The sequence below is a fragment of the Pyrgilauda ruficollis genome, unplaced genomic scaffold (assembly GCF_017590135.1).
Source record: "Pyrgilauda ruficollis isolate IOZ18807 unplaced genomic scaffold, ASM1759013v1 scaffold23, whole genome shotgun sequence".
NCBI classification, from domain to species: Eukaryota; Metazoa; Chordata; class Aves; order Passeriformes; family Passeridae; genus Pyrgilauda; species Pyrgilauda ruficollis.
Genome location: NW_024522539.1, coordinates 15,040,725 through 15,067,949, shown reverse-complemented (window position 1 = coordinate 15,067,949; position 27,225 = coordinate 15,040,725). Strand labels below are relative to the sequence as shown.

General features: G+C 41.7%; 1 protein-coding gene across 3 annotated transcripts; it reads left to right on the top strand.

Moving 5' to 3' along the window:
• The first annotated feature begins 2,486 nt into the window (after positions 1 to 2,486).
• Positions 2,487 to 27,225, top strand: ANXA2 (annexin A2). 3 transcript variants are annotated; one of them, XM_041469205.1, is made up of 13 exons: positions 2,487 to 2,595; positions 7,270 to 7,329; positions 10,989 to 11,088; positions 16,672 to 16,766; positions 19,505 to 19,618; positions 21,636 to 21,726; positions 22,190 to 22,269; positions 22,579 to 22,638; positions 23,242 to 23,335; positions 24,082 to 24,177; positions 25,142 to 25,200; positions 25,825 to 25,947; positions 26,853 to 27,225. In XM_041469205.1, exons 2-13 carry the CDS (start codon positions 7,282 to 7,284, stop codon positions 26,910 to 26,912), a joined length of 1,020 nt encoding a protein of 339 aa, XP_041325139.1. In that variant the 5' UTR covers positions 2,487 to 2,595; positions 7,270 to 7,281; the 3' UTR covers positions 26,913 to 27,225. The 3 variants fall into 3 exon arrangements, with proteins under 3 accessions (XP_041325139.1, XP_041325141.1, XP_041325142.1); XM_041469207.1 differs by lacking the exon at positions 2,487 to 2,595 and adding an exon at positions 2,828 to 2,976; XM_041469208.1 differs by lacking the exon at positions 2,487 to 2,595 and adding an exon at positions 3,400 to 3,485.

Sequence of the window (27,225 nt, the reverse complement as noted above, 5' to 3'; positions counted from 1 at the left end):
TATGAAAAATATATAATATTTCCATGGGCAGGATCAATGGGTTTGTTTTTAGGGTTTGGTTGTTCTGCCAAAAGCATGACTGTGTTTTCTGCTGTTCATACTACTAAAATTCCCCAGCTGGGACAAGTGACTTTGATGTCAGTTGACCTACATATGCAGAGAGCAATTGAGGGAATTTGTAACATGTTTGGGTATGTTTGTATCTTCATGACTCTGAATGTACTGGGGTTTTTTCTATTGTCAATCTTTTTTCTTTTGCAATCTCTTCAGCAGTCCCTGAAGTTTGTGTAAGTTCAGAGAGGCTCCTGTCTGTTTTGAACTGAGGTCAGTGTGTGATTCTGAGGTTGCATAACTGATGATTGAGTTGGATGTTAGAGACATTTCTGAAGCTGTTGGTATTATAATAACTCGCTTGATATCAAACTTTTTGCAAACTCTTCACATGAAGATGTAGTTAGCAAAAATGAATGGTGGTATATGAGCTATTTCATATTTTAGATGTATTGAATTGTTAAAAAGATATATTTCTAAGGAAGTGGAAGTAGTAGTGTCATTGAAACAGTAAAGGACTGAAAGGTAAATGGTTAGAGAATGATTATGTTCCTCCTCGATTCTAATATGTGACTCAGCAGATTGTATACAAAAATGCAATATATATGCTTGAAAACTCTCTTTAGCTGAGGGTGTTGTGGTTATGCTAAGAATGTTTGACAAGAGATGGGGGTTTAAAAACTATCCCTGAGGGATTATGTAGCCATTAGGAGGCAAATTGGCTCTCTGGCTGCATTTGCCTATTTAAAGCCTCTAATGAATACTGCAGTACAGAATGGTTGTTACTTCTAGGACTGTAAGTATTTTTGATCTCTGAATAACATTTCCAAGTTGCCAGTGATTTTTTTTCCTAAAAAACCTGAAAAGCAGTGGGAAATTATTTAACTTCTACTGACAGACACTGGTTGAAGTGGGGTAGCCAGGAATTAATTTTGAAATACAGGTTCCTTAATACACAGAGTAATAATAACCACAGTGGCCTTGCCAAAAACAAGGCTAATGTGTCAACCTAATGCAATATTGGCACTGACATTTTCTGACAAAATGCTGCTCCATGATATGTCTTTTCCTGTGGCTCTCCCCTTCATGTCACTTCTGTTTAACCAGAAAAGGTGTATTAACATTATTTTCACCTTCTGGAATGACCAGTTCATGTGTCCACTCTGTTGCCTCCATGTTTGAAGTCAAGTGTAGTATTTCGTAATATTTCTCCCTTTTTGTACTGCTGATCTTGTTTCACCCCAGGAACTGCAGCCTGTGTCTCTCAGCCTGTGTTCTTGTCTCTTTTTGTGTTTGCCAGCTTTCGCCACCACTGTTTTTATGCACCTGGCTAAGCCTAAAACTTTTTCACCCCATGTCTGCCATCCCTGTCTATGCCTACAAAAAATACTTCTACTAGCAGAGACAAGATTTGATTCTCTTTGCAGAATCAAATCGACTGAGTGACCACATATTCTTGAAAGAACTATGTACATCTCTTCACCTGCAGGGATTAAGAAAACCACGCTGAAGTTACAGGAATAACTGCTTGTACTGGGAGTGGGGAGTGCTTGCTTTTTTCTGCAGTGTTTAATGTCAATTCTTCATGCTGTTGAGGTGTAACAGTCATCTCAAGTGATCCAACTGAAGATCTGCAAATACTTTTAAACAATATTTCTCCTTTGTTACAAGTGTAACACCTGGACTGTATAATTGGAGTTTTCACTACTGGGGCTAGGAGAAGCTTTGATTTCCTTTCCCTGTGTTGGGTGTGGTAGGCCTGTTCGGGTTATCTGAGCATGATAATGAGTCAGCCTCAGAGCAGAGCTTGTGTCTCATTCTTCCAGCATTTATTGCTTGTGCCAGACGTCATTTAGGCTTCTCCCAGCTCAGATACCCCTGAACTCTGAGCGCGGCTTGCGGGAAGCAGGCTGGGCCCCACCTGCACACTGTGGGGATCGTGGTTTGCTGTGTAAAAGCCTATTTCTCACTCCAGGGCAGGGAGTGCCCGGCTTGCCGGGGCGGGGGCGTTCGAGGAGCAGGCTCTGTGCCGGGCACCTGGGCCTCGGCTGCTGTGCTCTGCCCCGAGGGCCCCAGCGCTGTCACAGCCGCGCTGCTCTGACGAACCCAAAGCACGGGCTGCAAACAACCACCTGCTGCCCCGGGAACGCTGCGGGGAAGGCTGGGGGGCGGCGTACGGGGCCGCATCTGCAAGGTGGGCGGCCAGCGGGCAGGTGGAGAAGGGGGGCTGAGGGCTGAGCCCCGACCCCTGCAGCCCAGTGCACTGCTCCCGGCGTCACCGCAACCTCGGGAACCCCCGGGCGTCCGGCGGGGCACGGGTGCGGAGGGAGAGGCTGCTCCTGCCCTACCCTTGCCCACCCCATCCCTGTCCCCGTCCTGCGCCGGAGTCGGGCGCGGCCGGGTGAGTCAGCGCCGTGCCGGGGGGGCGCCGGGGCGGGAAGGACCCGCCCGGCCCTACAAAACCCCGCCCGGGCTGCCGCGGGCCCCAGCTGCTGCCAGAGCCGCCCGAGTCGCCGCCAGAGCCGCCCTGCCCGCCCCAGCCAGGTGAGCCCTCGGCGGCAGCGCAGCAGGAGCGGGGGAGGCGGCAGCGCCGCGGGGCCGGGCCGGGCTGCGGGCGGGGGTCGCGCTGCGGGAGCCGCCGCTGCTGCGGGAGCGAAGCGGGCTCTGAGCCGGCAGGATGCGGAGCGGGGCGGTGGCTGCGGCGGCCGCCGCCCTCCCGCTCCCGGCTCCTCTTCCTCCGGCCCTGCCCGCCTGTTACTTTCTGTGCTCGGTTCCACGGTGGGACTGTGCGGCCGCGGGCGAAGTAGCCCTCGGGGCGCTTCGTGCGGCCCGCAGCAACTCTGGGTGTGGCGACAGCGCTCAGGAGAGGAACCGGTCCCAAACTTCGCCAAACTTCCCCAGATAGTAATTTCTTCTGTCGTTAAGGTATACGAAGGCTCGGCTGGGTTGACCATGTTACTGTGAGTTCGCTTCTCGGTGCGGAAGCTTGCAGAGAAGCTGTGCCGGCCAGCCAGGCTCGCTGGAGGCGGTGTTCATTCGTTTGGGGCGAGGCTGGAATTGCTCCCGCAGGCACGGCGGAGCCCCGAGCCCGCCAGGGACAGCGGCCCCTTCTCTTCCTTTCCCTTCTTGCCCGGGGTGCGGCCGCGGCTGCCGGAGCCGCTGCAGGCGCCGCCGCTGGCACGACAGGGCACAGGGCAGTGCCGGCTGGGCAGCGCTCCCCGGGCGGTGCCCGAGCGCTCCCCCGCGATGCGCCGCGGAGCCCCGCGCTCCTCCCTGCCCGCACGGCCAGCCTTGGGCGGGGCTCTGCCTCCCACCCTGCCCGGCCGTGAGCAGAACTGCGGGGATCCTGCTGCTGCCTTTTGGATTGTGAGTCAGCTCGGACACCACTTCCCCCTCGAGGGAGGAGGGGAGGTAGGGCAGAGGAATGTTGCCAGGTATTTTAACTGAAAGAGAAGTGAAATGATTTCAGCATAGTCATGCAGAAGTGGGTTGTGTGCTTATACGTGGCAGCTTTACTTCTGTTTAACATGAGTTCTTATGTTCATGTTCAAATGCTATAGCTGCACAGAGGTGCAGACCCCGATGTACAGGTCAGAATGAAAAACTCTGGAACCAGTGTGCCCTTGAGTGATTTATCCCTGTGTGTGCCTTCTGCTGCTAGAGCTGGTATTGATAAACAGCCCTAGTGGGTAGAGTTTCCATTGGCCAATATTTGGTATAGTTTGCCTTGATGAACCAAAAAAAACCCCAAACACAAACAGGTTTTCTTGTAAAGTCTCAAAAGTGGGAATAACTTGAGTTTGAAGAAGCAAAAGTCCTTAATTTTGTATGTGCATGGTATCTTCCTGGAATGGAACTTTCTAAGTTATTAGCAATGTCTGTGGAAGAAAATGGTTCAAGTATGTTTGTGGTAGAGCAGTTTAATGGGTTTTGAAATGCTTTTCTTTAAAGAAGATGACTTTTTTTTTTTCTCCAAATAGTGGCTTTAAATGATGTGCTAACCCTTATTGGGTGATTTGGGGAGATGCAGCCTGGCCTATTTGTACTCCTGCTTAGCACTGTATATGAATGAATGTTTTTGAGCCCTTGTTTCATTTACAGCAGATGCTGCAGGTCTTCCTCACTCTCCCTCATCTCTGTTAGCAGGCTTGCCCTAGTTTTTGAACACAAATGTGCTCCAAGTGGAAGAGTTTCCATTCTCTCATTCCGGGGATGCCGTTTCCTTGGCTCAGATGTCTGGGAACACCCTTTGCTCATATCTCTGCCTGGTATAATGAGTGCTTCTTAAAATGCTAATTCTGCTTATTGAGCAATGCAGTTGTTTGTGCATACCTGAAATTTTCCATGGAACCCAGGGGTTTTTTCCATAATGTGTGTGAGCTGGCCCTGGAAATCAGGATATGGGGCTGCTTTTAAACTCACATTCTTCCGTTACCAAGGAGTTTCAGGGATAAGTTGGTGAATAGAGACTGGGCCAGTATAATAACAGACCTGTAACCAGTGCTTTCTGGGAGAGCTGGGGTCAAAACATGCCATCTGTTTGAGCAGAATAATATGATTGGGGATTGTGTAATGTGCATTTGGAAATTGGTTGCAGAAACTTGCCTTAAGGTATTGAAGTATTAGCTTACAGCTGGAAGGTAAAACTTGATTCCTTTCCAGTGTAAGGAAGAACAGGCTAGTGCAAGTATTTTCTCTTTACATGTTCAAACCCATCCAGAACTTGTCAAAACTACATCAGATAAAATCAGTCCATCAGAGAACAGTGAGAGTCTGTTCTCAAATACGAGTGCTTTACAGTGACAACAGCTGTGTTTGTTCTCTGGGTAAAAAAATCTTTCTCTGCAAAGATTCTTGCAAGAACTCAATTTTTTTTTTTTTCTTTTTCCAGCTTGCTGTTGATGGGCAGTCAGTTGCTATAGCATTGTTGTGCTCTGGTGATATGAACCTGGAGTTCCAGCTCTGTGTGAGGGTGTGTTAGTTCTGTTCCTGGACTCTGATCAAGTGTTTTGTTCCAACAAACCTGATCCCATGTGGTTTTTAATTGATTTAGAAACAGTAGTCTTGCAAAAAGCTGTTCAGTGATTTTGGTTTTTTTTTTTCATGTGAAAGGTTATGCTGCAGTTGCTTTGCCTCAGCTCTCACTGGAGTTTTCTTTGTGACAAGAAAGACTAAAGGACTTCAGTTGCTCATCTTTGGTAATAGTTGAAATACTGTCAGAGTACAAAGGTCTCACAGGATCTTCATTTTATGGAGTGTAAACATTAGGAATTTCATAACTCAAATATATATATCAATCCCCTCTACCCAGCATGGTTTATAATGCCAACAGCAGGTAACAGCTTATTACAACTTCTGCAGCCTGTCTTTAAAGGCCTGGGTTGGATTTTACCCCTGAAAAAAAATTTATTCTCAAATATATCAGTGCATGACTGTCATTTTATTCTCTGTCTTATTTTTCTTCCCCTGGAATCTTATTTTTTGTTGAAGTAAATTTGCTTTTGTTACTTAAACCTAGATTGTTTCAGGAGATGTAAGATTCTCTTTCTGTGTTCTAAGTGAGGAAATGTGAGATAACAGCAGTTTAATAATAGTTTTAATAATAGCAATAACAGTTTGCTGCTGTGTTTTATTCTTGTAGCACTAGCTGGTTTTGCCAAAAGATTTCTTTCCTTTTCTCCTTACAGGAGCTAAAACAAACAAACAAAGAAAACAACAACAAGAACAAAACACTTTTTCCTAGAGTTTTAACCAGACCACCATTATCAAGAAACTATTTCATACTTTTTCTGGTTTTCCAAGCTCTGAACTGGTCATTGAGTGGAGAGGAGATTGGTTTCTCTGGGAAACTGGCCTGGGTGGCTGGTCCTGAGGAAAGCCCCATCCTATCAGAAGAGTGACTGATGGAGGATTAAAAGCCAGCTGAAAACCAGCTGAAAGGGCATAGGCAGGACTGGCTGCACAATAGCTGGGAGTTGTCTGGGGGGCATGGAGCCAAGGAGCTGGCCTGGGAGCCGGTGACAGTGTGGAATGAAGGGCGTGGCACCCAGCTGAAAACAGGGCTTTTGGTATCAGGCTCACTTAGCAGTTGGTGCAATTTCTCTGGTTTGGAGGTGCTGCTGCCCTTTCTCCTGTCCTCTCCTAAGCCAGCTCTTTCCCCTGTTTGATAATGCTCCCTGCAGCTGGACTGCAGAGGTCCTGGGAAAAAAGCTTTCATTTTAACAGCAAATAATGTTTGCTGCAGGTGCCATCCTGGGTGACTGGGTAGCAGTGTGAGTAGCAATGTCTGTTCTTTCTCTAGAGGAACGGGAGAGTGGGGGTTTGGGAATGCATCAAGCCTTTTAAATATTGGCCCTGGCTTGCAACCTTTGGGAAAGCTTTCCTTAGCCGAGAGACCCTTTCACTAAAACAGTAATACAGCTCTGACAAGCTCCCTGAGCAGAATCCAGAGTTTAAAAAAGGCAAAATATTGTAATATAAGTTGATCACATCAATGTTTATTTCTGCCATGTATATAATCTGTCTCAGGGATGGGATTTTCCCTGGTTATTTGCATATACAAGGAAGATGTTATTCAGGTCCTGGCAATGGAGCATTGATACTAACTCGCCACAATGGCTCTTCTTTTTGGAGCTACCATTTTAAGGTAGTCCTTACTACCTCATCTCTGACAATCGTGTTACTAAGTGTTCTGGACAGCTACAACAAAACCACAAGATCCAGCATCCAGGGTTAAAGATTAAACGGGGTTATGGTTTTGTGAAATGCCTGCAAGAAAAGAAATAATTCCACTGCATTTCCTGAGTACTTGAGGAATTGGGCATGTGATTTAAATGCTACTACTTGTTGCTGTTCTTTGGCTTTGAGCTGGCCCAAGCAATAATGTTTCTGGATAATTTTCCTGGTACTGAGTTGTCAGCTTAGGCAACTCTGTTTCTGAGGCAGAGATTTCTCAAATCCCTGTCTGGGTATTTAAAATGCAGCAGAAATGCTTATTTAAGGAATTTTTATTGTACAATGGAATGAAGACCTCTTGTTGTTACATTATTAATGGTGGTGTGGCTTGGAAACTCTGAAATCTTCTTTCCTGCTTGGTATTAGCCGATCCATTGGGCTGTGTCACTTGAAAGTGCTGCAGTGCTTCAAGACTGGTGGGACACACTCAGTAACTGTAAATATATTTAAATCTACTTTGTCTTTTTCCTTCTCTTCCTCCAGCATTCTTTCAAGATGTCCACTGTTCATGAAATTTTAAGCAAGCTCAGCCTTGAAGGAGATGTAAGTATTGCTTATATCTAAGCAATAAAAGTTTGTTTTACTTAAATGTCTCATCTTGTTCCTTTTACAGGACTCTGCATCCACAATTGTACTGAGCTGTACAGTTTACAAGATTCCACACATCTCTTAAACTTTTATTGGCTAAAAATCTCATCAGCAATGACCAGTTTTCATCCACAAACCAGCTGTAAACCACAGGACAGTTATATGATTTAATGAGTGTTCTTCTAACTGGCCAGCAGCACAGTATCCTCCTGCTGGCCTTATCAAAGACATCACAGGGCAAACAATGGCTGCTTTGCATCTGTGTTCCTCTTTCTTCCAAAGCAACAAGTCACTTAAGGATGAGAACAGGAGATGGAAATATGTTCAGTTTTGCTGATACCCTTTGAATTTTTTTTTCCCCCGGTTAAAAGTGGAGAACATTATGAGAACAAAAATACTGGGGATCTAATTCCTGTAATGGTTATCACCAAAACCAAACTAGCTCTTGAAAAAAATTATTTTCTCCAACTTATTTTCTCCTTTTCTGTTTTAGTTTTGATTGTGTATTTTCCACCACATCTGCACTTGGTTTATAGTTTTATTGAAACCAGAAAGCCACAGTCTTTGTTTGATTTCTTGAGTTGCAGTTAGATGGTAGATTACCAGTGTGGTATCAACATATCATGCCATGGGTTTCTGGTTCTGTGATTGTCATTGAAGAGGAAGTGAATCCTATCCATGCATTATTTCATCACATTCCTAATGAAATTGCTACACATATAAATCTTACAGCTGGTAGCTGCGGGTCTGAGCTTGGTACAACCAAATCTTTTGCCAATTTTTGGTACTTGTTGCGAAATTAATTATACCAGACTATGTTTGTGGAAGAGCTGTTGCAAAGAACTGGCCAGTGCATTGTAGGTAAGTAGTAAAACTGGTTTTGTAGTGCAAAACCAGTCAAGTCTTCAGCTTTCCTGGTTGTGTGTTTCAATGGAGAATTACTTTTGGAATAATAATTAAGCAATCTCTTCTCAAGGGCAGAAATGCTTCTTCCTTGATTCTTGCAAGTAGTTGCAAAAGTCAGATTTGAATACTGTTCCCTGGCAGCATTTCCATCAGAAATCTGCTGCACAGTGTCAGACAGCTCAGGCAGCTGGTTGGTGCTCTAAGTTGGAAGCCAGAATTACTGAGTAGCTGGCCTGTGTAGCTCTGCAGCATTAGACCAGCTCCTCTAAGCAATGATTTAGCAAATTAACTGACGTTAAACACAGTAGTTGGGCCAGCAATTTTTCTCTCAAAATTTTAACCTTGAGGGTATAGAATGGTTCTGGCTGAACCCCAGTGCTGTCCTGTGCTCTGCATCAGTGGTACAGCAGCTGATTTGAGTGAAGGTGAAGGACCTGATTGCCTCAGCCTTCCTTCCTTCCAGGAGAGGACGGAGTTGAGCTGAGGTTGATCTGTGCTCCCAGTTTCTGGATCTCTCCACAAGAGTACAGAAAGATTCTCAGAATACTCAGATGAAGAGATTGTGAAAAGATCCTGGTGTTTTTAGGTTAAATTAAGCCTCTGCAGCTGTTAGTGATATTTGCTTCTCCTTCATGTTTCCTAATAGGATTAAATTTCTCAAGCTCAGAGGAAGCAGGTGAAGGAGCTCTGAAGCACACTAAATGCATAGGGGGAAAACCAATTTCTCTGCTTTAGTTTGGCCCAGACAGGTGGTGCAGTTGCACATTATCTGGACTTTTGCTGCCACATTGTGAAGAATTTTATACTGAACTAAATGGAAAGTCAGTTTGAAAGCTGTCTTGTGTGAAAGCACAGAGTACTAGTACTGTGGTACAGTAGTGTACCAGAGTAATTAAATAGCTTGGAATTTAAATGACTGCTTTTCATAGACAGTCACCCTGATGAGACCTGTCAGGTGTCAGGAAACTCACTCTGACTTGGTACGTGCCTTGAGTGGAGGGACAGAGGAAAAATGGGCACCAAATTGCAAATATGCTGTGTATTTTGTTAGTGTATGCTATCATCTTTACAGTAAACTACTCCATCCAAATTACTCAGAAAATACTTGGAGCTGGATGGAAGGAGAGGTACCCAGCTCTGCTGAGGTCACCAGGTGACTTGTTCCAGATGATGCAGAGGGCAGGTCAGTGAGCAGTGCCCCAGGATGGGGGATGCCTGGCTCAGGAATCTTCAGGAACACAGATTTCTCTGAGGCTGCATTGCATGTCTCCATTTACTGTTTCCATTGCCACTAAAAGCAAAGGCTGTGTTTTGTGGTGTGGCTCTGGGCCAAACTGGGGCCACTTTGCTGGACTGAACTGATGGTAAGAGACAAAAGAAAATGATTCAGTTTATTGGTGCTTTTTTGACTTCCCATCTCCACAGCATAAAACAGACTGTCTCCAGAAGGCATGGGGGCAGCTGCCAGAGGAATCTGTACAGAACAGCACGACCTCTACAGGGATAGAGTCAAAATTAGTCAGAAACCATGGAATTTTTTTAGTTCAAAGTGCTCCTGTTAAAAATTTGCATGTAAAAAATTTTTCCAGGCATATTAGGATAGCTTAGTTCTGTTCATGAACCCAGCTTCCTTTTGGAGTTAGAGATGGAAACAAAAGTTTCTGGGGATCTTTTCCAAGAAAGCTTAGTTGTTCATTCACTTAGGAAATGGCTGTGGCAATTTCAGGTGCTAGTAGCTCTACCTCTCTGCCAGAGGTTTAGGTTTCTAAATTGAACTCAGCAGAATGGGATTTGTGAATATTACCCAGCTGCTTGTATGAAAATCTGTGGTTTAATTTAACCTTCCCCTGGGAGGTGATAACAAGCTGTTAGCTCACACTGAAGCAGCTGAGAAGAGTTGAATCTCTGTTCTGGTCACCCTCTTTTTGCAGCTATAATCCTCAGGAGAGGACCATGATAAACAGCTGATAAAATCTGGTAACTTGGAAAATGTTGCATCTGTTTAATAACTGAGTTTACCTGCAAGTCCTTGTGCTCTTAGCAGTAGTAATTTGAAATGTCATTTGGTTTTGCAAGCCTCATGCTGCTTAAAGCAAAGATATGGAGGCTGAGAATTTTTTTAAAATTATTAATAACTTCTGCTTTCTAGAACTATGGCCTTAAATAGATTTTTTTTGGTGTTATCTTTAAAGTTCATGAGACAGTGCACAAAACTTTTTCTGACTTTATCATTGTTAATCTTCTATTTCCTTATTTTTTCTTTATTATTTGTAGCCTGTAATCAAAAGTAAAATATTGACTTCAAATCTAAACTACTGTAGACTTTACTTTCTTGGAATTAGCTTCCTGTAGTCATTTTCCTTCAGATCTAGCGAGAAAATTCCATATTTTAGAATACTGAAGTTTAGTGAGTAAACTTGGAAGGTGTTGGGTTTTTGCTGCAATAAATATAATATATATTTGTATATATTATGTGTTATAATAAGCACTGCTGTGAGTGGATTTCTAGGCAATACACGTGAGGAGAAGAGACTTCAGTGGCTCTTGGGAGAAATCCAGGTATTTCACAGATACCTGATGGTAGTTCTTGCATTTAAACTACCAATTTAAACAACACTGGGCCAAGTACCAGGTAACCGTGTGTTATATTCATTGCACAATTGAACTCTGAAGGGTTTTTTTTGTACTTTTTGTTCTTGTCCTTCCAGCATTCTCTCCCTCCAAGTGCATATGCCACAGTGAAGGCTTACTCCAACTTCGATGCTGACCGGGACGCTGCGGCCCTGGAAACGGCCATCAAGACCAAAGGTGAGCACAGGGGCTGGGGCTGCCATCCTGGGGCAAGGTGGAAGGCTGGCTTGTAAAAACCAGAACAAGACTGGCTGTCAACACTGGCATTTTGATATCCTTGCTCAAGGATACCTACTTTAGGAGGAGTTGGAGTCCTTGAAATCTTGACCAAGTTAGATTTTTAACCCTGTAAGTGCATGCTTTGAATATGCTTTTGAGTTTGTAGCCATGAATTGTTGAGATTGTCACTTTTTTTTCCTCTCTTGACTCATCAGTATTTCAAATTCTTTTCTGCCACTTGAGAATAAAGTGTCAGCTCCTTTGGGAGTGGGCTTTGAATCATGGATTTCTACTGGATTATTGGATTGGACATTTCTTCTTCCTTTCAGCTCTCCAGACACCTGCATAGGGGTGGTTTGAACATTTTTATCCTGGGTTTTGAACTAAATAACCATTTATCTGGTATTAATTTGGGGTCAAAGAAGGTCCTAAAAACTAGTTTCTGAAATGAGTTTGCAGTATTCAGGGGCAGGGCAATGTGAGCTTCTCAGAGCTGGGATGTTAAGATAGGCTTCTCTCTGGTATATTGAAAGCATCAGGAGAGCAGGGAGTGTGAATTGCAGCTCTGAAGTAATGCCTTGGTGGCACTCCTGGGGCTGTGATGCTGTCCTGTCCTGGGACAGGGAGTGCCATGCTTTCCACACTTGCTCCAGGCCAGAGGAGCAGCAGCTGGGCGTCGCTGGAACCAGCAACTCTTTTGCCTTCATGTCAGAGAGAAATTTAAAAGCCAAATAATTTCTCATCAGAAAGAAATGCTAAGTCTTCCATCAGTGCCAGCAAAGCTTGTGTTTGACTTGCTATAAAATGTAAAATATATCCCCTCCATAACAAGCACAAGGCTTTCTTTCACAAGATTTCTTAATTTAACTAGAGAAATTCCTTATTAAAGAGGGTTCAGTTCTGATTTTGAATCATTTATGGCTTGTTTTTTTTTTTTTTTAAATTCCCTGATGTGAGAGTTATATATATATCATCAGGTTTGGCAGCAGATGCTTTGTATATATGTAGAGTTTTGTCTAGACTTTATAATTTTTTGCAGCTCTGATTATAGGGCAAATCTAGACATTTCAAATACACCATGAGACTCTCAGGGTAGGTACAAACTCACACATTTGAACTCTCGAGCTGCTAATTATTGCAAAAGGAAATTGCAATCTCCTAGGCAGTACAAAAGCTTTTCCAGTCAGGAAAGTCAGGCTCATGTTGTCTTTCCACTTTCTCCCAGCAAATTAAGCAGTGCAGTTAAGTTACATGGAAACATTTCAGTAGAGAGATGATTTTCAACTCTCTGAGGGAATAATAAGGAACTTACTCATGGACCTGCATGTTTGTGGGCTTGAGCTTCTCTCTGCTTATTAGTTTGTTACCCAGAACTTATTCTGGGATGGCGGCTTTAAAGGGAAAATCTCTTTATGGTTTTGATACCAGATTTCCACCCTAAAGAATCTCACAATGGAAGTATTCTTGTGGGAAATTAAGTATGAGAGTGTTATGACCCTTCTTCCAGGTACTGTTTCCTTGCACTTTTAATGCTTTGGAACAGGATGTTTTCATCTGCTAATTCAGAAGATTTGATAAAATGTGAGCTCTCTAAAATATATGTAGGGTATTCCTCAAATGAATATTCCAACTCATCCAGAAAAGAACTGGCTTTTATGAACAGTGATGTAAAGAGCTATCTGCAAGAACAAGTTTTAAAATAATTCTGGGAAATATCTAAGTAGTTTTTGAACTAAAAATATAACACCCATAATAAACAGGCTGTCTACATCCACAGCAGCTACCATTTTCCTAGGAAGTATCACCATTTCTGTAGCAATTAGTTTGCATTGGATGTGGGAAGTAGAAATAAGCAGTGTAAGTTATCACAGAGTGATGAAGAGGAATATGACTTGTTCATGTTAAAACAGTGAGTAAGGTAAGTTGTAAATACATTGTAAATAAGTTGTAAATATATGCAACTGGTTTGTGGTTGAAAATTTAAAAAAAAATTTAAAAAAATCCCAGGCATGTAAGAACCATTTGGTGGGCTTTACTCTCTACAGGATAAAGGACACCTGGTATCTGAACCCTTGGGCTTTCTTGGTGTTGGAAATGGAGGTCTGTACATGCTGTAATGGGCCTGTATTTCACACTCACCAAAGCAGTCTTTCCAATATCTTGGAAATTACAGCAGTGCCTTGGAAGTGATATCTTGTGGAGTCTTATCTCTGGCTATACCTTATATAAACTGTGCCTGAAGTCTGGTGTTTGCCATCAGGGCAGGCCAGGTTGGGAGAGTTACCATATAAATAATTATATGGTGATTATTATATGGTAATGGAAACTCCCAGAATTAGAGTCATGAATCTCCATTTTAGTGATTCTTGTGTAAAATGGCTAAAACTTATTTTACTGCCTGAACAACAGCTGTATATTTGGTTTAGGGAAAAGAACTAGAGCAGAGTGTGTGACTGTTCTGCTCTATGTAATATCTAAATATTTCAGCATTCGTTCACACTCTTCAGATTAATCCCTCAGAGGTTGCTAAGCCATCTGTTAATCTGTGGGGACCTCTGGAAAATACTGTGATGTGTTTATTTGGGCTTAGATCTACCTGCAAAAACTATACTGCACAAATACATTGTCCAGCCCTTTGCAGGGCTTTGAGTGGAGCTGAATTAAATGCAGGGGGTTTTTATATATCCACCAGCCTAGGAAGGGAAATGTGCAAAAATGTCTCCAGGTCACATAAAACCTTGTAGTTAGCAATTGTTCAACCTAGAGGTTGCATAATGCAAATAACTTGTTAAAGTTCTGGCTTGTTCCTTTTGGGATAAATGCTATGTTTCATTTTTTTGCTTTTTAGTATTTCTGTAGCAAATTCATTTAGTGCCTTGGCATGTCCTTTGTAAGGGTTGGCTTTTTGCTGCATAGGACAAGAAGCTGTTTAATTTCTGTATAATGCTCTACTGTGCTCTCTGTATAGATTAGCTGATGTACATGAACCCAAGCAGAAGAAACTATCTGGAAGAGCAGTAACAGGGCTTATGTTAGATTTCCTGTTCTTTTTTTCTGGTAGCAAAGACAACTGCTGAACTGCCTCTCCTGTTTCAGAGTTATTTCCTGGCATTGACACTTTTTGTGTCTCAAGTACTTGTTAAATAATTTTGTCAGACTAGGTTGTGAATATTTGTTATTTGCAGCCTTCTATTGAGGTCTCATGGGATACTTTTTTATTCCATGGCTGGCAGAATTCAGGCACAGGTTTGTTGTAGGAAAGGGCTTAGAACAGATCTGTAATAAATTCGTAATACCCAGAAATTGCTAAAACAATGATGACATGTAAACCAGTCTGTTCAATCTTAGAGAAAGAACTTCTGTTTATGTAGTATATCCAACATGCTCATAACTTCTGATAGAGTTTTTAAGACTATGAAGTAAAAGTTTTTAGAAGATATCTGCTGGTTTGCTGGTGAAAGAGGGCAGTGCCTGAAATCCATCAAACTGCATCAGTCACATATTCCAAATATTAAAACTGTCACTAGAGAAATATTTCATTGCAATGTGGTTTGGGTTTGGTGAACCCTTGCTAAACAAAATAGCAGAGCTGAAATTATGATCTTGTTTTATCTAAATTTTTCCCTCTGGCCCCATTCTTTTTCATTTCCTCATTTTTGCTGACTGAGCTCCAACAGTGTGATCTTACCAATGCCACCACACATTGCCTCTTTCATGAGGAAAGCTGTTATTAAGCAGAATTTTTCTTTCCATTCCCCATTGATAGAAGTGCAGGGATAAAATCTGCCTAGCCAGAAGAAATTTGAAAATAAACTGTTTCATTGCCTTGAAACTTTCAGAGACTTTAGCAAACAGCAAAGGAAAGTGTTGGAGCTGCTGTCCTACTCTGCCCCACCTCAGCAGCAGTGAGTCAGCATCCTGTGTGTGCAGCATGATTCCCCAGCGTGAATGAAGTACAAGCCTTTACTTTCCACTGAATGCCAGAGCAATGAGCTAGCTTCATATTTCCATGGCATGTGTATGAGAAACTTGGATGCAGTCAGTCATTTGTGGGCTTCTAATCTGTAGCAATTGTGGTACAACTTGAAAATGTCATTTGCTTTTTTGAATGCCAAGAATGGTTTAAATTCAGAATTTATTAAAAAGACATTGGCTTGTACTGTGGGCCTGCAACAGCTGAAAGGCTCAATGTCTGTGTGTGGTCATTTCTGGACAGGGAGAATTTGTTTTCTTTTATAATGTGGGAACACTTTAAAATGTGCAGGAGTAGATTATGGCTGAAATGTGCAGTCAGCCTGTTTTCAGGTCAGAGTTTGTAACTTAGACACATTATGCTTTCCAGGACCTTATGGCATCATTTGCAGGCCAAGCTTGTGTGAATAAGAGCACTAATGTAGGTCTGCCTCAGCACAAGCTAAGGACACGAGGCTACCAAATGTAGTATTTCATCATGAAAAATGTGGTGAAGAAAGAGAGAGAATTTTTGGAATAGACTTACAATTTTAGACTCTGCAGCTAGGGGCTAAAAGGTTTTTTGCAAGATTCCTACTTTATATGATTTATTTTTATAATATCAGTTGCAGTTCTTTGTTTCAGGTCACTTTGGGTAATAGGGAAAATAAACGTAGCTGGATTCTGGCAGGGATCTGAGTCCTGCTAGGAGCTGCTGATCCAGTCCTTACTTTCCGGGGTTTTTTATCAAGAAATCATCTTTTACACTGATGTGCAAGTGTGAAAGAAGTGATTCATAATACTTTTATTAAACAAAGAGAGCTCAAGTGAAGATCTGGGCTTGTTCTGCCCTCTAGATTAGAGCCATCTGTTTGCTTCAAAAGCTGGCAGTTGCACTGAAGTGCATGGATTTGGAATGGTTCCCTTGAAAGTAAACCTTTGCTGATGTGTAGTTCACTTACTTAAAAGATAAGTTGGGAGTTTGGGCATCCACATCCTCTAGGTGTGCCAGTTGCAGCTCAGCATGGATCTTCCAGTGATTTCAAAAAGAAGGAGCACATACTTAATTCTTCCAGTGTCAAAAATCCCTTCTGTCTTTTGAACCAAACATACTGAATTAAATATACTGGTTTATTTTCGTGTTTCTGTGTTTGGAGTGATGGATTAAATGACTTAAATAGAAAGTATAACTGCTTTATTCAGAAGTCTTAATTGAAAAAAAACACTAAAATGGCAGGACAGGCTTTAGTAAGTACAAGTTTTAAAGTCTGTGTTTCTGAGCAGCTTTTTGCAGAATTCTGAGTGCTTGAAAAGTAGTGCACAGACACATAAGTGAAGCACAAGACAGAGTGGCAAAGCTGGTCACAAACTAGACTTTGAGGTGTGTCCAAAGATCTGCATCCCATCAGCAGTCTGGACTCTAATTGGTGGCTTTTTCCCCCAGCCAGGGAAGGAGGAACATTAACTAGTGAAAGCTGCTGAGCTCTGCTCCAGACAGCACGTGGGCTGTGTTTGGAGTATTGGGGAGCATCCTGATACAAGAACAGGGACAAGAAATCTTCTCTAACTCTCTGTCTTGTGTCTTTGTAGGTGTGGATGAGGTCACCATCATCAACATCCTGACAAACCGCAGCAATGAACAGAGGCAGGACATTGCTTTTGCCTATCAGAGGAGAACCAAAAAGGTAGTAAAATATGAAGAAATAGTAATTATTGAATATTTTTCTTGCGGACAATTAGATTTTTCAGGGTTTGTCTTTCCAGTGAAATTCAAGATGCGTCTACTTTGTCCATGCTGTTACAATTTAGGACTGGTAGAACTTTGAAATATGTTGAATATGCACAATTGGGACTGCAGTCTGTTGGAGATGGTGGTTTCCTAGCACCTTCAGAAATCACACTGGGACCCACAGGATTCCCTGGTGAAATGTGCTGAAAATACTGAGGAGTCACTGGCATGAAGTGCCTCCATTTGAAGGAATGAATGAAAAAGAGGTGCTTTAGGGGATTTTTTTTTTTTCTTTTGGTTGGTTTATATTTTTTGGGGGATGTTGGATTTTTTGTTTATTTTTTAAAGACAGCATAAGGGAAGTGTTCTGTTTCTGTTCACACAGCTAGCTTAGCTGAGAAAGGACTGCAGTCAGTTGTGCTATGAGCACTGTGGCTGTGAAATAGTGATGTATGATGATTTGAACTGTCATTGAAGATTATCCTGGCAGAAATACCTTAGGTACTGATCTATTGATGGAGAGAAATCTGTAAGATGTATGCAGAATTCTGCAAAATGAGTCTTGCTGTCTGGGAGGCAAGAGCTCTTCTCTTTTGAAGTTTTGAGAATCTTCATGCCAGTGAAAAAGAGGAAACTTTATATAGAGTTCAGATTATGATGAATGTATCTCTTCCAGGTTTGCCAGACCCCAAATGGTAGTCCTCAAGTAGCATCCCAGAATACTCATCTGAGCCCAAATGTAAATGTAGAGTTAAATTTTGGGAATTCACCAGCTTTTCTGCATGACTGATAGAGGCACATGCAGAGGCACGGCCAGGTTGGACATGTGCATGTGTGCACACGCCTGCACCTCCTGCCCTGGGGACACTGGGACAATCTGCACATAATGGACCCCAGTCATGAAATGTGTCACTTAAAGCTTTGTTAAATGTTCTGCATGACCACAAAAATGCACGGTCAAGAAAATCTGCAACTTTTTCTTATTTCTCTCTCACTTTTTTCCCTTGCTGCGACCCAAGAACAAAGTGAATTTATCAGAAGTTTAACAAGTACCAAAGAATAAAACAGTCGTATAAACAATGGAAATGTGCAGTAGAAACCACTCAGATAAACATGTGAGGAGGCAAGAGAGGAGGAAGTGGGATATGAAAAGACACGTAGGTATATCTTCTAGGGACAGTGTCTGATGGTTTTCTTTGCGAGCAGTTGTGCAGATTTTGTTGGCAATGTGTTGTGCTGTACTAGGCTGCTTGCTTTGTGTGTTGCAGGATCTATCAAGAGATCATAATTTTAAATGTCACATAGTCTACCTCTATTTTAATTCCTTGATGAGCAGTGTCTGATGGAAACTCTTGGTTTAGGTTGGAAGGGACTGTAGGTGCCCAAGATGGACACCTTCCACTAGATCAGGTTGCTCAAAGCCCCATCCTGGCTTGGCCTTTTAAACATTTCAGGGATAAGTCAGCCACAACTTCTCTGAGCAATTTGTTTCTTAAAATTTATTACAGAGATATGTACTGTCTTTCCTGTGGCAGTTCTGAAGAATCTGTTTTCACCCAAATAAAGGCTGGAACATTGTATCCCACATGGAGTGGTTGTACTAAAATGTTTCTAGGTCTAAAGCAGCCAGATGCCCCAAAACCCCTTTCCTCCCTTGGTCAATCCATGCAGTAGGTGCACACAGTATTAGCATGAATTAGTGCCCTGGATTAAGTGGGTGACTCTGGAAATTAACTGAAGGCCTGGGCTCATTATCTCTTGTACAAACTTCTGTGCAATTCAGCTGAGGTCACTTTCTCTATCCCCTTTTCCCCTGCCTCTCCAGCTCAGTGATAGTGAGAAACCAGCAACTGAAATGCAGCAATTCTCTTCTGAATGCTACAGATTTGACTTCAGCTTAGGGAATACATGGATCTGTGTGAACCCCAGACTTGATCCTGGGGATTTCAGCTTTGTAACCTGCACTGCAGGGAAGCTGGTAACTAACATAATTCAGGTTGCATCTGAAATCCATACGAGGACATGGGCTCTGACTGGTGCAGATTTGCATCCTCTGCAGTGAACATCCCTGACTGTTTCTTTTTCTAGGGCTGACTGGCAGTTAACCATAGGGATTTAGTCCACAAGCTTCTGATAGTTTCTTTGAAGACAGGCATAATTTTCAGTGCTCAGGGATGATTTTTTTATCTCCTCAGAGATCTGGTTGGGAGCTGGGCCTTATGGTGGAGTAAGTGTGCAGTCAATTTTCCAATGTCTCAGCTAGTAAAGGGCTGGGATAAGAAGGAAAACCACATATAATATAGTGCTGCTGGGAAAACTGTGGGAGTATGATGGAGAAGCAGTGACCACAGTGAGTCAAACTCAGGTCCATCTGTGCTTATTAGCTCCAGCAAAGCATCACTGCTTCAGGATTGGAGTGAAGCTGTTCAGACATGTCTGCACTGTGCTTTCCAACACTGTGTCAGACACTGGTGCATTTCTTCTTATTTTCAGAGGATTAGAAAAAAATTCCTTTGCCCTAATTTCTTTCTTAGGCTTTCACAGCCAGAAAGCTCTTTATTTTTCTGTTTTCTTGTCAGTTGTGTAAGAAACACTGCTGCAGGCTTGGAGACTTAGAGCCCTGCAGGTTAAATTCTCTGGAGATCAGAAGTGAGCTTTAATTTCTTTTCTTCCATCATCCCATCTATTTTACAGGAGCTTTCTGCAGCACTCAAGTCTGCTCTCTCAGGTCATTTGGAGGCAGTGATCTTGGGCTTGCTGAAGACACCAGCACAGTATGATGCCTCTGAATTGAAAGCTTCCATGAAGGTAAATAAGCTTTGAAATTTAACGTTGTTGATTTGATGTCACTGTCTCGGGAAAGAACATGGACTTCATATCCAGGGCCATAATTTTCAAACTGATTTTTTTTTTTAGTGCTACCATTTAAATATCCAGCTGCAAGGCATCCAAAATGAGAGAAATAATGTAACAGTGTGGTTTTAAAACTCTTAATTAAATCCTCTCTTTAAGGAAAAATTAATTCTTGTCAGTTCAGGAGTAACAGCCTGGCTGCTTTGCTGACTGCTCTTACAAACAAGGCACAGGTTCATAGCATGAGAAACCTTTAAGAGAGTAGCTGTTAGCAGGAGCCATCAGATCCTCTGCTGGCATTTATAGGCTTAAACAGTAATTTCCAGTTACTGGGTCATATCATTGATCTGGAAAGAACATCCTGTACCAGAGCTGCTCTATGTAGAAGATGAGGAATCAAAAGCAGTCTCTGCAGAAAGAAAAATCTGCTCTGCAGGCCACTGAAACAAGACTTGAGAGGTGCTCATGCCAGTGCAGTCACCTTTGTAAGCAAGCTAAGGTTGGGAAATTGTAGCTATGATATCTAATCATTCTGGATGTTCTTGTTCAAGTTGTTTTGGTTTTTTTTTGAAGAATTAAAGACAAGCACTATGTCTGAAATTTAGAACATGTCAATAATATCTAATCATCATTTACATTCTGGATGTCCTTGTTCAAGTTGTTTTGTTTTTTTTTTTTGAAGAATTAAAGACAAGCACTATGTCTGAAATTTAGAACATGTCAATAACACCAATTAATTAACTTCTCCAGATGATTAAAAAGGAGTTAATGAACAAATAAGGAAACAAAACCACCCTCTCCACCACATAAACACACACACTACCCTGACCACCCCCAAAAAACCTCCTTAAATCCCCAAACCCAAAAAACCAACCCACTATGGAGATGGTAACTCTTCAACTGTGGGCCAAATGCCCTGTTTGAGTAATCAGATGCTGCCCTCTCCTGGTCTAAGTACAGCCTATCCATGATTTATTGCGACTCAGACTAGTCTGGGGTTTGGGAATAAAGACCAAGCAATTTCTTCAGAGTAGTCCCAAATATAGAATATTCTATGCTCTCCATGGGTTGCTTTTCCCAGCTCCCAAGGAGTTCCCATTACTCCTGACCTGGTCTGAACTAGCAAAACCTCTCAATGCTCTGAATTTGCCTGAGCTTAAGCTTGGCTTGATACATTACAAGCTATGACTTTGGCATCAGAGTTGAGGAAAGCGAAGTTATCATTGAGGAGTTAATTATTTTTCTGTTACACATTCTTGAAAATATTTCAAAAATATTTAGAAAATTATCTATGTTCCTATTCTTCATTTTTTCATTTTTTCCCCAGATGCTTATTAGAGCCATTGTGTGGAAAGCTCTTCTAGTTCTCTTAGCTTTAAGCCATGTTAATAAAATTACTTGGGTTTACTCCTCTTTTTTTTTCTTTTTTTTTGGTTTGTCCCACTTTCTTGCCCCTTCAAGAGAGACATTTTACCCAAAGGGTACTTTGCCTCATAATTGCCTCTGTTTTCCACACGTTCAAGACTGCAGCATGAGACTTTTCCCCAGGATGTTACTTCTCTTGAAATCCTGTGGAAACTACGCCCATTTTTGCCACCTGAAAAATGACATTGTGTTACAGATGGGCTTAACAAACAGCATCCTAACAGGAGGATAAGACTGGAGTTTCTTCCCTTGCTCCCAGTGGGTAGAAAAAAATCACACAGGCCATGATAAAACAGAATTTCTCCTGTTATGCTGGTGAGGAGGCCACTGTTAGACACTCACAAATGATGCACATTGCCCAGGGAGAGCATCTACAGGACCTCTAAGCCACTAGAAATATTCCATCTGTTTTTTCTCAAGAGCAGTTGGTAAAAAATATCCCTAAGCTGTTAGAGTGGGGGAGAAGAGATGTCCATAAAATGTTTTTAAACCTTTTAAGCATTCCTGTTCATTGCTAGCTCCTAAGTGAGCCCCGTTTGTGTTGCAGGGGCTGGGAACTGATGAGGACACACTCATTGAAATCATCTGCTCCCGAACAAACCAGGAGCTCAGTGAAATCAACAGAGTCTACAGGGAAAGTGAGTTTGCTTTGCAAGTTTCCATGTACTATGTCTTTTTACAGTAAATTACTTGGATAAATTTCCCTCAGTGTGAATTTCATTATTAGAATGCAAACTTAAATCTGCTTTGTTTCTCTGCTATTTTGTACTGGTGTTCTGGATATTTGTGTGATTTATATAGTTGCATCTTGTTGCTTGGTAGCAAACAGACTGTAGGCTATTTGCTACTAATACAAGTTGTGTCTAAATTAAATTTTTTGGTAAGCTTTCCATGAGAGACTGATTGCATGGAGCTCATGACTAGCTGGTAGCAATGCTGGGTTTGATGTAGGGAAGTGTGGGCTTTTCATTGTCCTCCACACCTGACTTAGATTTATGTAGCTGTTTATGTGCACAAAACACAGTAATTAGCAGCCCTTTTTCTTGCAAATGAGTATTTGTGAGAGGCCCCTTTGCCTGAAAAGAACTCTTTGTTTTCTAGTGTACAAGACAGAGCTGGAAAAGGACATCATATCAGACACATCTGGTGACTTCCGCAAGCTAATGGTTGCCCTGGCCAAGGTAGGGCTGTTCATGGTTTCCCACTTGCTCTAGTGTGCCTGAGTGGTGGCTGCCAGTGAAACAATTGGGTTTCTGATGCACTCTTAAATTTCCCTGTGTTTTACTGACCTTTGGGGGGAAAAAATTATTCAAATATTCATTCATAACAAAAATGCAGCATTCACAGCATTACCTTCATAATGGGGATGGAGTATACAGTTACTCATTTAGCAAATTCAGGTTAAAAAAAGAAAAAAACCCTGTATATATGTATAGCAAACTGCTTACTTTCTATGAAACCTTTCTAAAATGCTGATATCTTGTTTGAAGGGCAAAAGGTGTGAAGATACTTCTGTGATTGATTATGAGCTGATTGACCAAGATGCCAGGGTAAGTGCTGGTAGTGACCATGAAATATCTCCAGTTGTCAGGTCAGGCTTTGGGGGATATTGAACATAAACATACTGTGGAAGTGGAGAGCATTTGTGAAGTAGGTGTGTGTATTTCAGATTGTCCTGCACAGTGATGTTTGCGTGGTGTCAGTGAATCTGCCACTTGCAATCCTGATGCCTTCAGGTATCAGTTTTCACAGAGTACTTACCCACTATACAGAAGCTTTCTGCTATTTCCTTTAGATACATGGAGAGAGCCTTTAACAGAAGGAAATGCATCCATTGCAGTGAACTTAGTGGCTGTTAGTGCTTGTTTGTTACATCTGCATCTGTCAAGAGCAGTTCTGCTGAGGTAAACAGAGCTAAATACAGAGTAAAGCTGTAGCCAGAGGTGAATACAAAGCAATTAGTCTTAGTGTCAGATGTAGGTCCTTAAGTGTTGTCCTGGTAACCTGCCCAACCACGTGTCCTTGTGTGTTTCTCCCACAGACAGAGAGTTCCAGTAGTGCTTGTTTTTCCAATAAGGAAATTGTATACATCTGCCATGGCTTCTCATTCAACTCCTGATCTTTTGTGATTTTATTTTTCTTTCTAACCCCAGGACCTCTATGATGCTGGTGTGAAGAGAAAGGGAACTGATGTCCCCAAGTGGATCAACATTATGACTGAAAGAAGTGTTCCCCACCTGCAGAAAGGTACTATTCAAGAGACAGATTTTTTTTTTTCTCCTGTAAGAGAAAGTTATAACAAAATGGTAATGATTTTGTCCCAGGTACAATTGAAATGATTGTGAAAAGCACTCAAAAACATAGGAGGTCTCATATATCTTAATTCATGTCCAAGGTGTTAATTTTTAAAGAAAATCTAGTTGTTTCTGTGGATGTATTGATCTCACATTTTAAGTGTGTACAGCTCTTTTTTACATAGATGTAACAATGCTCAATTATATATCACATACACTGAAAACAAAGATGTTACAAACCTAGAAAATATGGATGCAGGATACCTTGAGAAGTCCTTTAGCTTTTACCTCTGTGCCAGGGTAGCTTAGCTATATCATGTGCTTAAATCTGCCAGTGAAGACCCAAAAGCAGCTCTGATACTGCTACTCTGATACTGTAAAGCAGCACATGGGAAAAGCCATTTGAAGACTTCCAGAGCCTTTCAGTCTTTAAATGACAGTTGTTTCAAAAAATACCAGTACAGGATTAAGATGGTATTTTCCCAGATTATGGAGATGTTCAAGAAAAACAAAAAGGTCACAGCATGGGACCTTTACAAACTTCTGCTTGTATTTAAGATCAGACTCTCAGAAGGACTTGCATGGATATTTCTTAATCATGTGTCTCTACATTCCTGTGTCTGTGTTCATGCTTTGGTTGGTTATTACTTCCAGTTCTTGGTCTGGTTTTGATTTCACCTACTTTCTTTTCTGTGCTAGTGTTTGACAGGTACAAGAGCTACAGCCCATATGATATGTTGGAGAGCATCAAGAAGGAGGTTAAGGGAGATTTGGAGAATGCCTTTCTTAATCTTGGTAAGTTTCCCTGAAGTAAAGACTGTCCTTATATAGGATCTTTTCAGGGCTCTTGCAATGTATCATGATAAAGGTAGGACCTAGATTCAAACTCTGGGTGAGAAATTAGCTGGACATACTGGTGTTGTTGGATCCACTGGTGTATTTTAGGATATTGCAGATGTTGAAAAGCAGCTTATTTTTGCCCTCTGCAAGATACAAACTTTGCTTTCCAATTAAAATGAAAATGCATGTGTGTTGTGATCTGCTGTTAGTTCCACTTTTATTTGATAGACAGGCTTAATGTTTGTTTCCCCAAGCAAACAAAAAGGTTGAAATTGTTCAGTACCCACATAGGCTGGAGAGAAAACAGCATGTGTGTGTGAGAGGAGGAGACAGGCAGGCAGTGAGGGGTGGTAGGGGCTAATCAAAGAGCTGATTTGACACTGAATTCTCTGAAATAGGGAGGCAGGGTGTAAGGCTGATACTGTGCCATGAGGTGAAGATAACAAGGATGTCACTGTGTTTAAGAGGGAGTTCTTTGGGGGAAAATCCGTTTCAGAGGGTGAACTGAGAGCTGTGTAGTGCAAATGGAGTATAAACAGAGCTCAGCCTTGAAAAGGAGGCTTCTCATGGATGAGTATACAAAGAGTGTTTCCAGAGAAGAGATTTCTAGAAGTGGAACCATGAACGGGGAACTGTGGAGGAGGGCTGGCATTCTGAAATGATGCAATTACAAAATTATGCCATTTTCATGGAAGGAAAGCCTTCCTAAGAATGTGAGCATCTGTGGTTCAGTCGCAAGCTAAACCAAATGACTTCTAAGTAGTGAGTCAGATAAAAATATTTTCTCTGTGTCCCCTTTTTGGAGGAACTTTTGCTGAAAACCTTATTTTGACTACTTATCATAGCTTTAAAAATAGCTGCACTATTCTGTGTCCCATGTATGGGCAGGATATTTAACTATTCTTGTCTCTCTCTTCAGTCCAGTGCATTCAGAACAAGCAGCTGTATTTTGCAGACAGACTGTATGATTCCATGAAGGTAGGAAAGACTGTTTTTTCTTTCTACTATTTTTCTTTGTTGTCATTGTTAGGAACTTCTGTTCATATGAAATGTGACTGGCATGTCAATAAATTAACAATTGCCTAATATTGTTCAAAAGCTTTCTTTAACCGTTATGAGTCTGGATTATCCAGATTTCTCTGATATTGGGAAATGTAGGAAAGGGTCTCATTATAAAGATCTTTATTAGATCAGTTGATTATAATCAGCAAAGTTAGACACATATTTTGCATGTAACCAAGAGCTGATAGCAGAAAAAGTTGTTTATTGAATACTAAAATAAGATATAAAATTTATCTCAAAACATTTTGTGAAGAAAAAGGATGAGAGAGAAACACCTGGTGACAGGCATTAGGTGATTCCAGGAAGACCTGGTGAACCAAAAGTGCTAATCTAAATTTGTGACTGAAAGTTGGTTAAACCCTGCTGATGAGAAAGGTACATTCATGCTCAAATTCTTGGATCATAATAATGACCTTCGTTAGAAGATTTAATTAATTGTATCTTTTCTTGCTCATCTTGGTTGCCTGTAGTTTGCTGTCCTACCATTAATTAATGGTAACATTTCAGCTATTGCAGCTCTAAATGTGTGTCTGCTTGTAGGGCAAGGGAACCCGGGACAAGGTCCTGATCAGGATTATGGTATCCCGCTGCGAGGTTGACATGCTGAAAATCAAGAGTGAATTCAAGAGGAAATACGGAAAATCTCTCTATTATTTCATCCAGGCAAGTTTTTAATCTTTAGTTTTATATCATGAGCCTTTGCAGCAGTCTTCATTGGATTCGTGGTACCACTAGAATTCATGGGAGGTGTGTTAGAGGCCACAGAGAGAATATTGTATTATTTATGTACTATGGGAAAACCCACCTTTATCTTCAGTCTACAGCTGATACAGTTCCTGTCAGCCACTTGACAGTATAAGTGGGCTTTGTGCAATCAGCTGATGTGTTCTGAAGCAAAATTCTGTTCACTAATCCCTATCCTCAGATCAAAAGAAGAGACAATTGTTCTGTGATTGCTGAATGAAAATAGAGCATCCAAATTGTTACTCCTTTTCATTTCAGTGCTCAAAGAGAAGGCTCTTTAGCTAGTGACTTTTGTCCATTTCTGGGATTAGACAGGAGCTACAGGTGCTAGGTTTTGTCTAACTTGGGGCACAGGTAAAGAGCTTGTGCATTTGTTTCAAAGCTAATCTTCACCCTCACCACAGCAAATGCTACATTATTACTTGTGTAGAGGAAGCTGAGTCAAAATCTTAACCCAGAGTCTTTTCCTGAAGGTGTCAATTGTAGATTATTAGCAATTTTTTTTAATAGTGCCCTTGGTTAATGATTTTTGCAGTGATCAGTGAGACAGAGCAGAATCAAGTCCTTCAGCTTTCCTTGGTTGTGTTACTCTTTCTCATACCCAAATTTCTCTCTTCTTGGCCTTGCATTTGTATTGCAAGAATGATTAAATAATTTCACTTCACACATGAGTAAAACTCAGTCAAGATGGTCTCCTCCAGGCTGAGAAGGCTTCAATGTGAATCCTAGGCTGTTCCACAGGTTTAGAATATAATTCGTATGCTTTTACATTTTGTGGCTGTTTCCTAATATGTATTTTGTATTTTTCTTCCCTTGCTTTACAGCAAGACACAAAAGGGGATTACCAGAGGGCACTGCTGAACCTGTGTGGTGGAGAGGACTGAAAACTGTGATGGAAGAAACCCAAGTCCAGAGAAATGCCTTTTTTGCTCTTCATTTTACTGTAATCCTAGAAAACCTGAATTTCCTAGCTACCCTTGGCTTGCCCTTTCCCTGCCAGAGCCCTGCTGCAGTTCGCTCCCCTGCGCTGTGCATGCCCCTCTTGGCAGCTGTGCTTGGCTCTGCCAAAGGTCCTAACAGTGTATAGCCAGAGACACTAACCCTCCAGGGAGACAGGGGCTCACACGTGCTTGTGAAAAGCTCTGCCTCTCTGTGCAATGTTTCTAATAAAACAAATAAAATGTTGTTTTACTTTAA

Coding starts and splice junctions, on each gene's coding strand:
- ANXA2 (XM_041469205.1), top strand. CDS start 7,282: ATGTCCACTGTTCATGAAATTTTAAGCAAGCTCAGCCTTGAAGGAGAT. Junction 21,727..22,189: donor CAACAGAGTCTACAGGGAAA/GTGAGTTTGCTT, acceptor TTTGTTTTCTAG/TGTACAAGACAGAGCTGGAA. Junction 22,639..23,241: donor TGATTGACCAAGATGCCAGG/GTAAGTGCTGGT, acceptor TTCTAACCCCAG/GACCTCTATGATGCTGGTGT.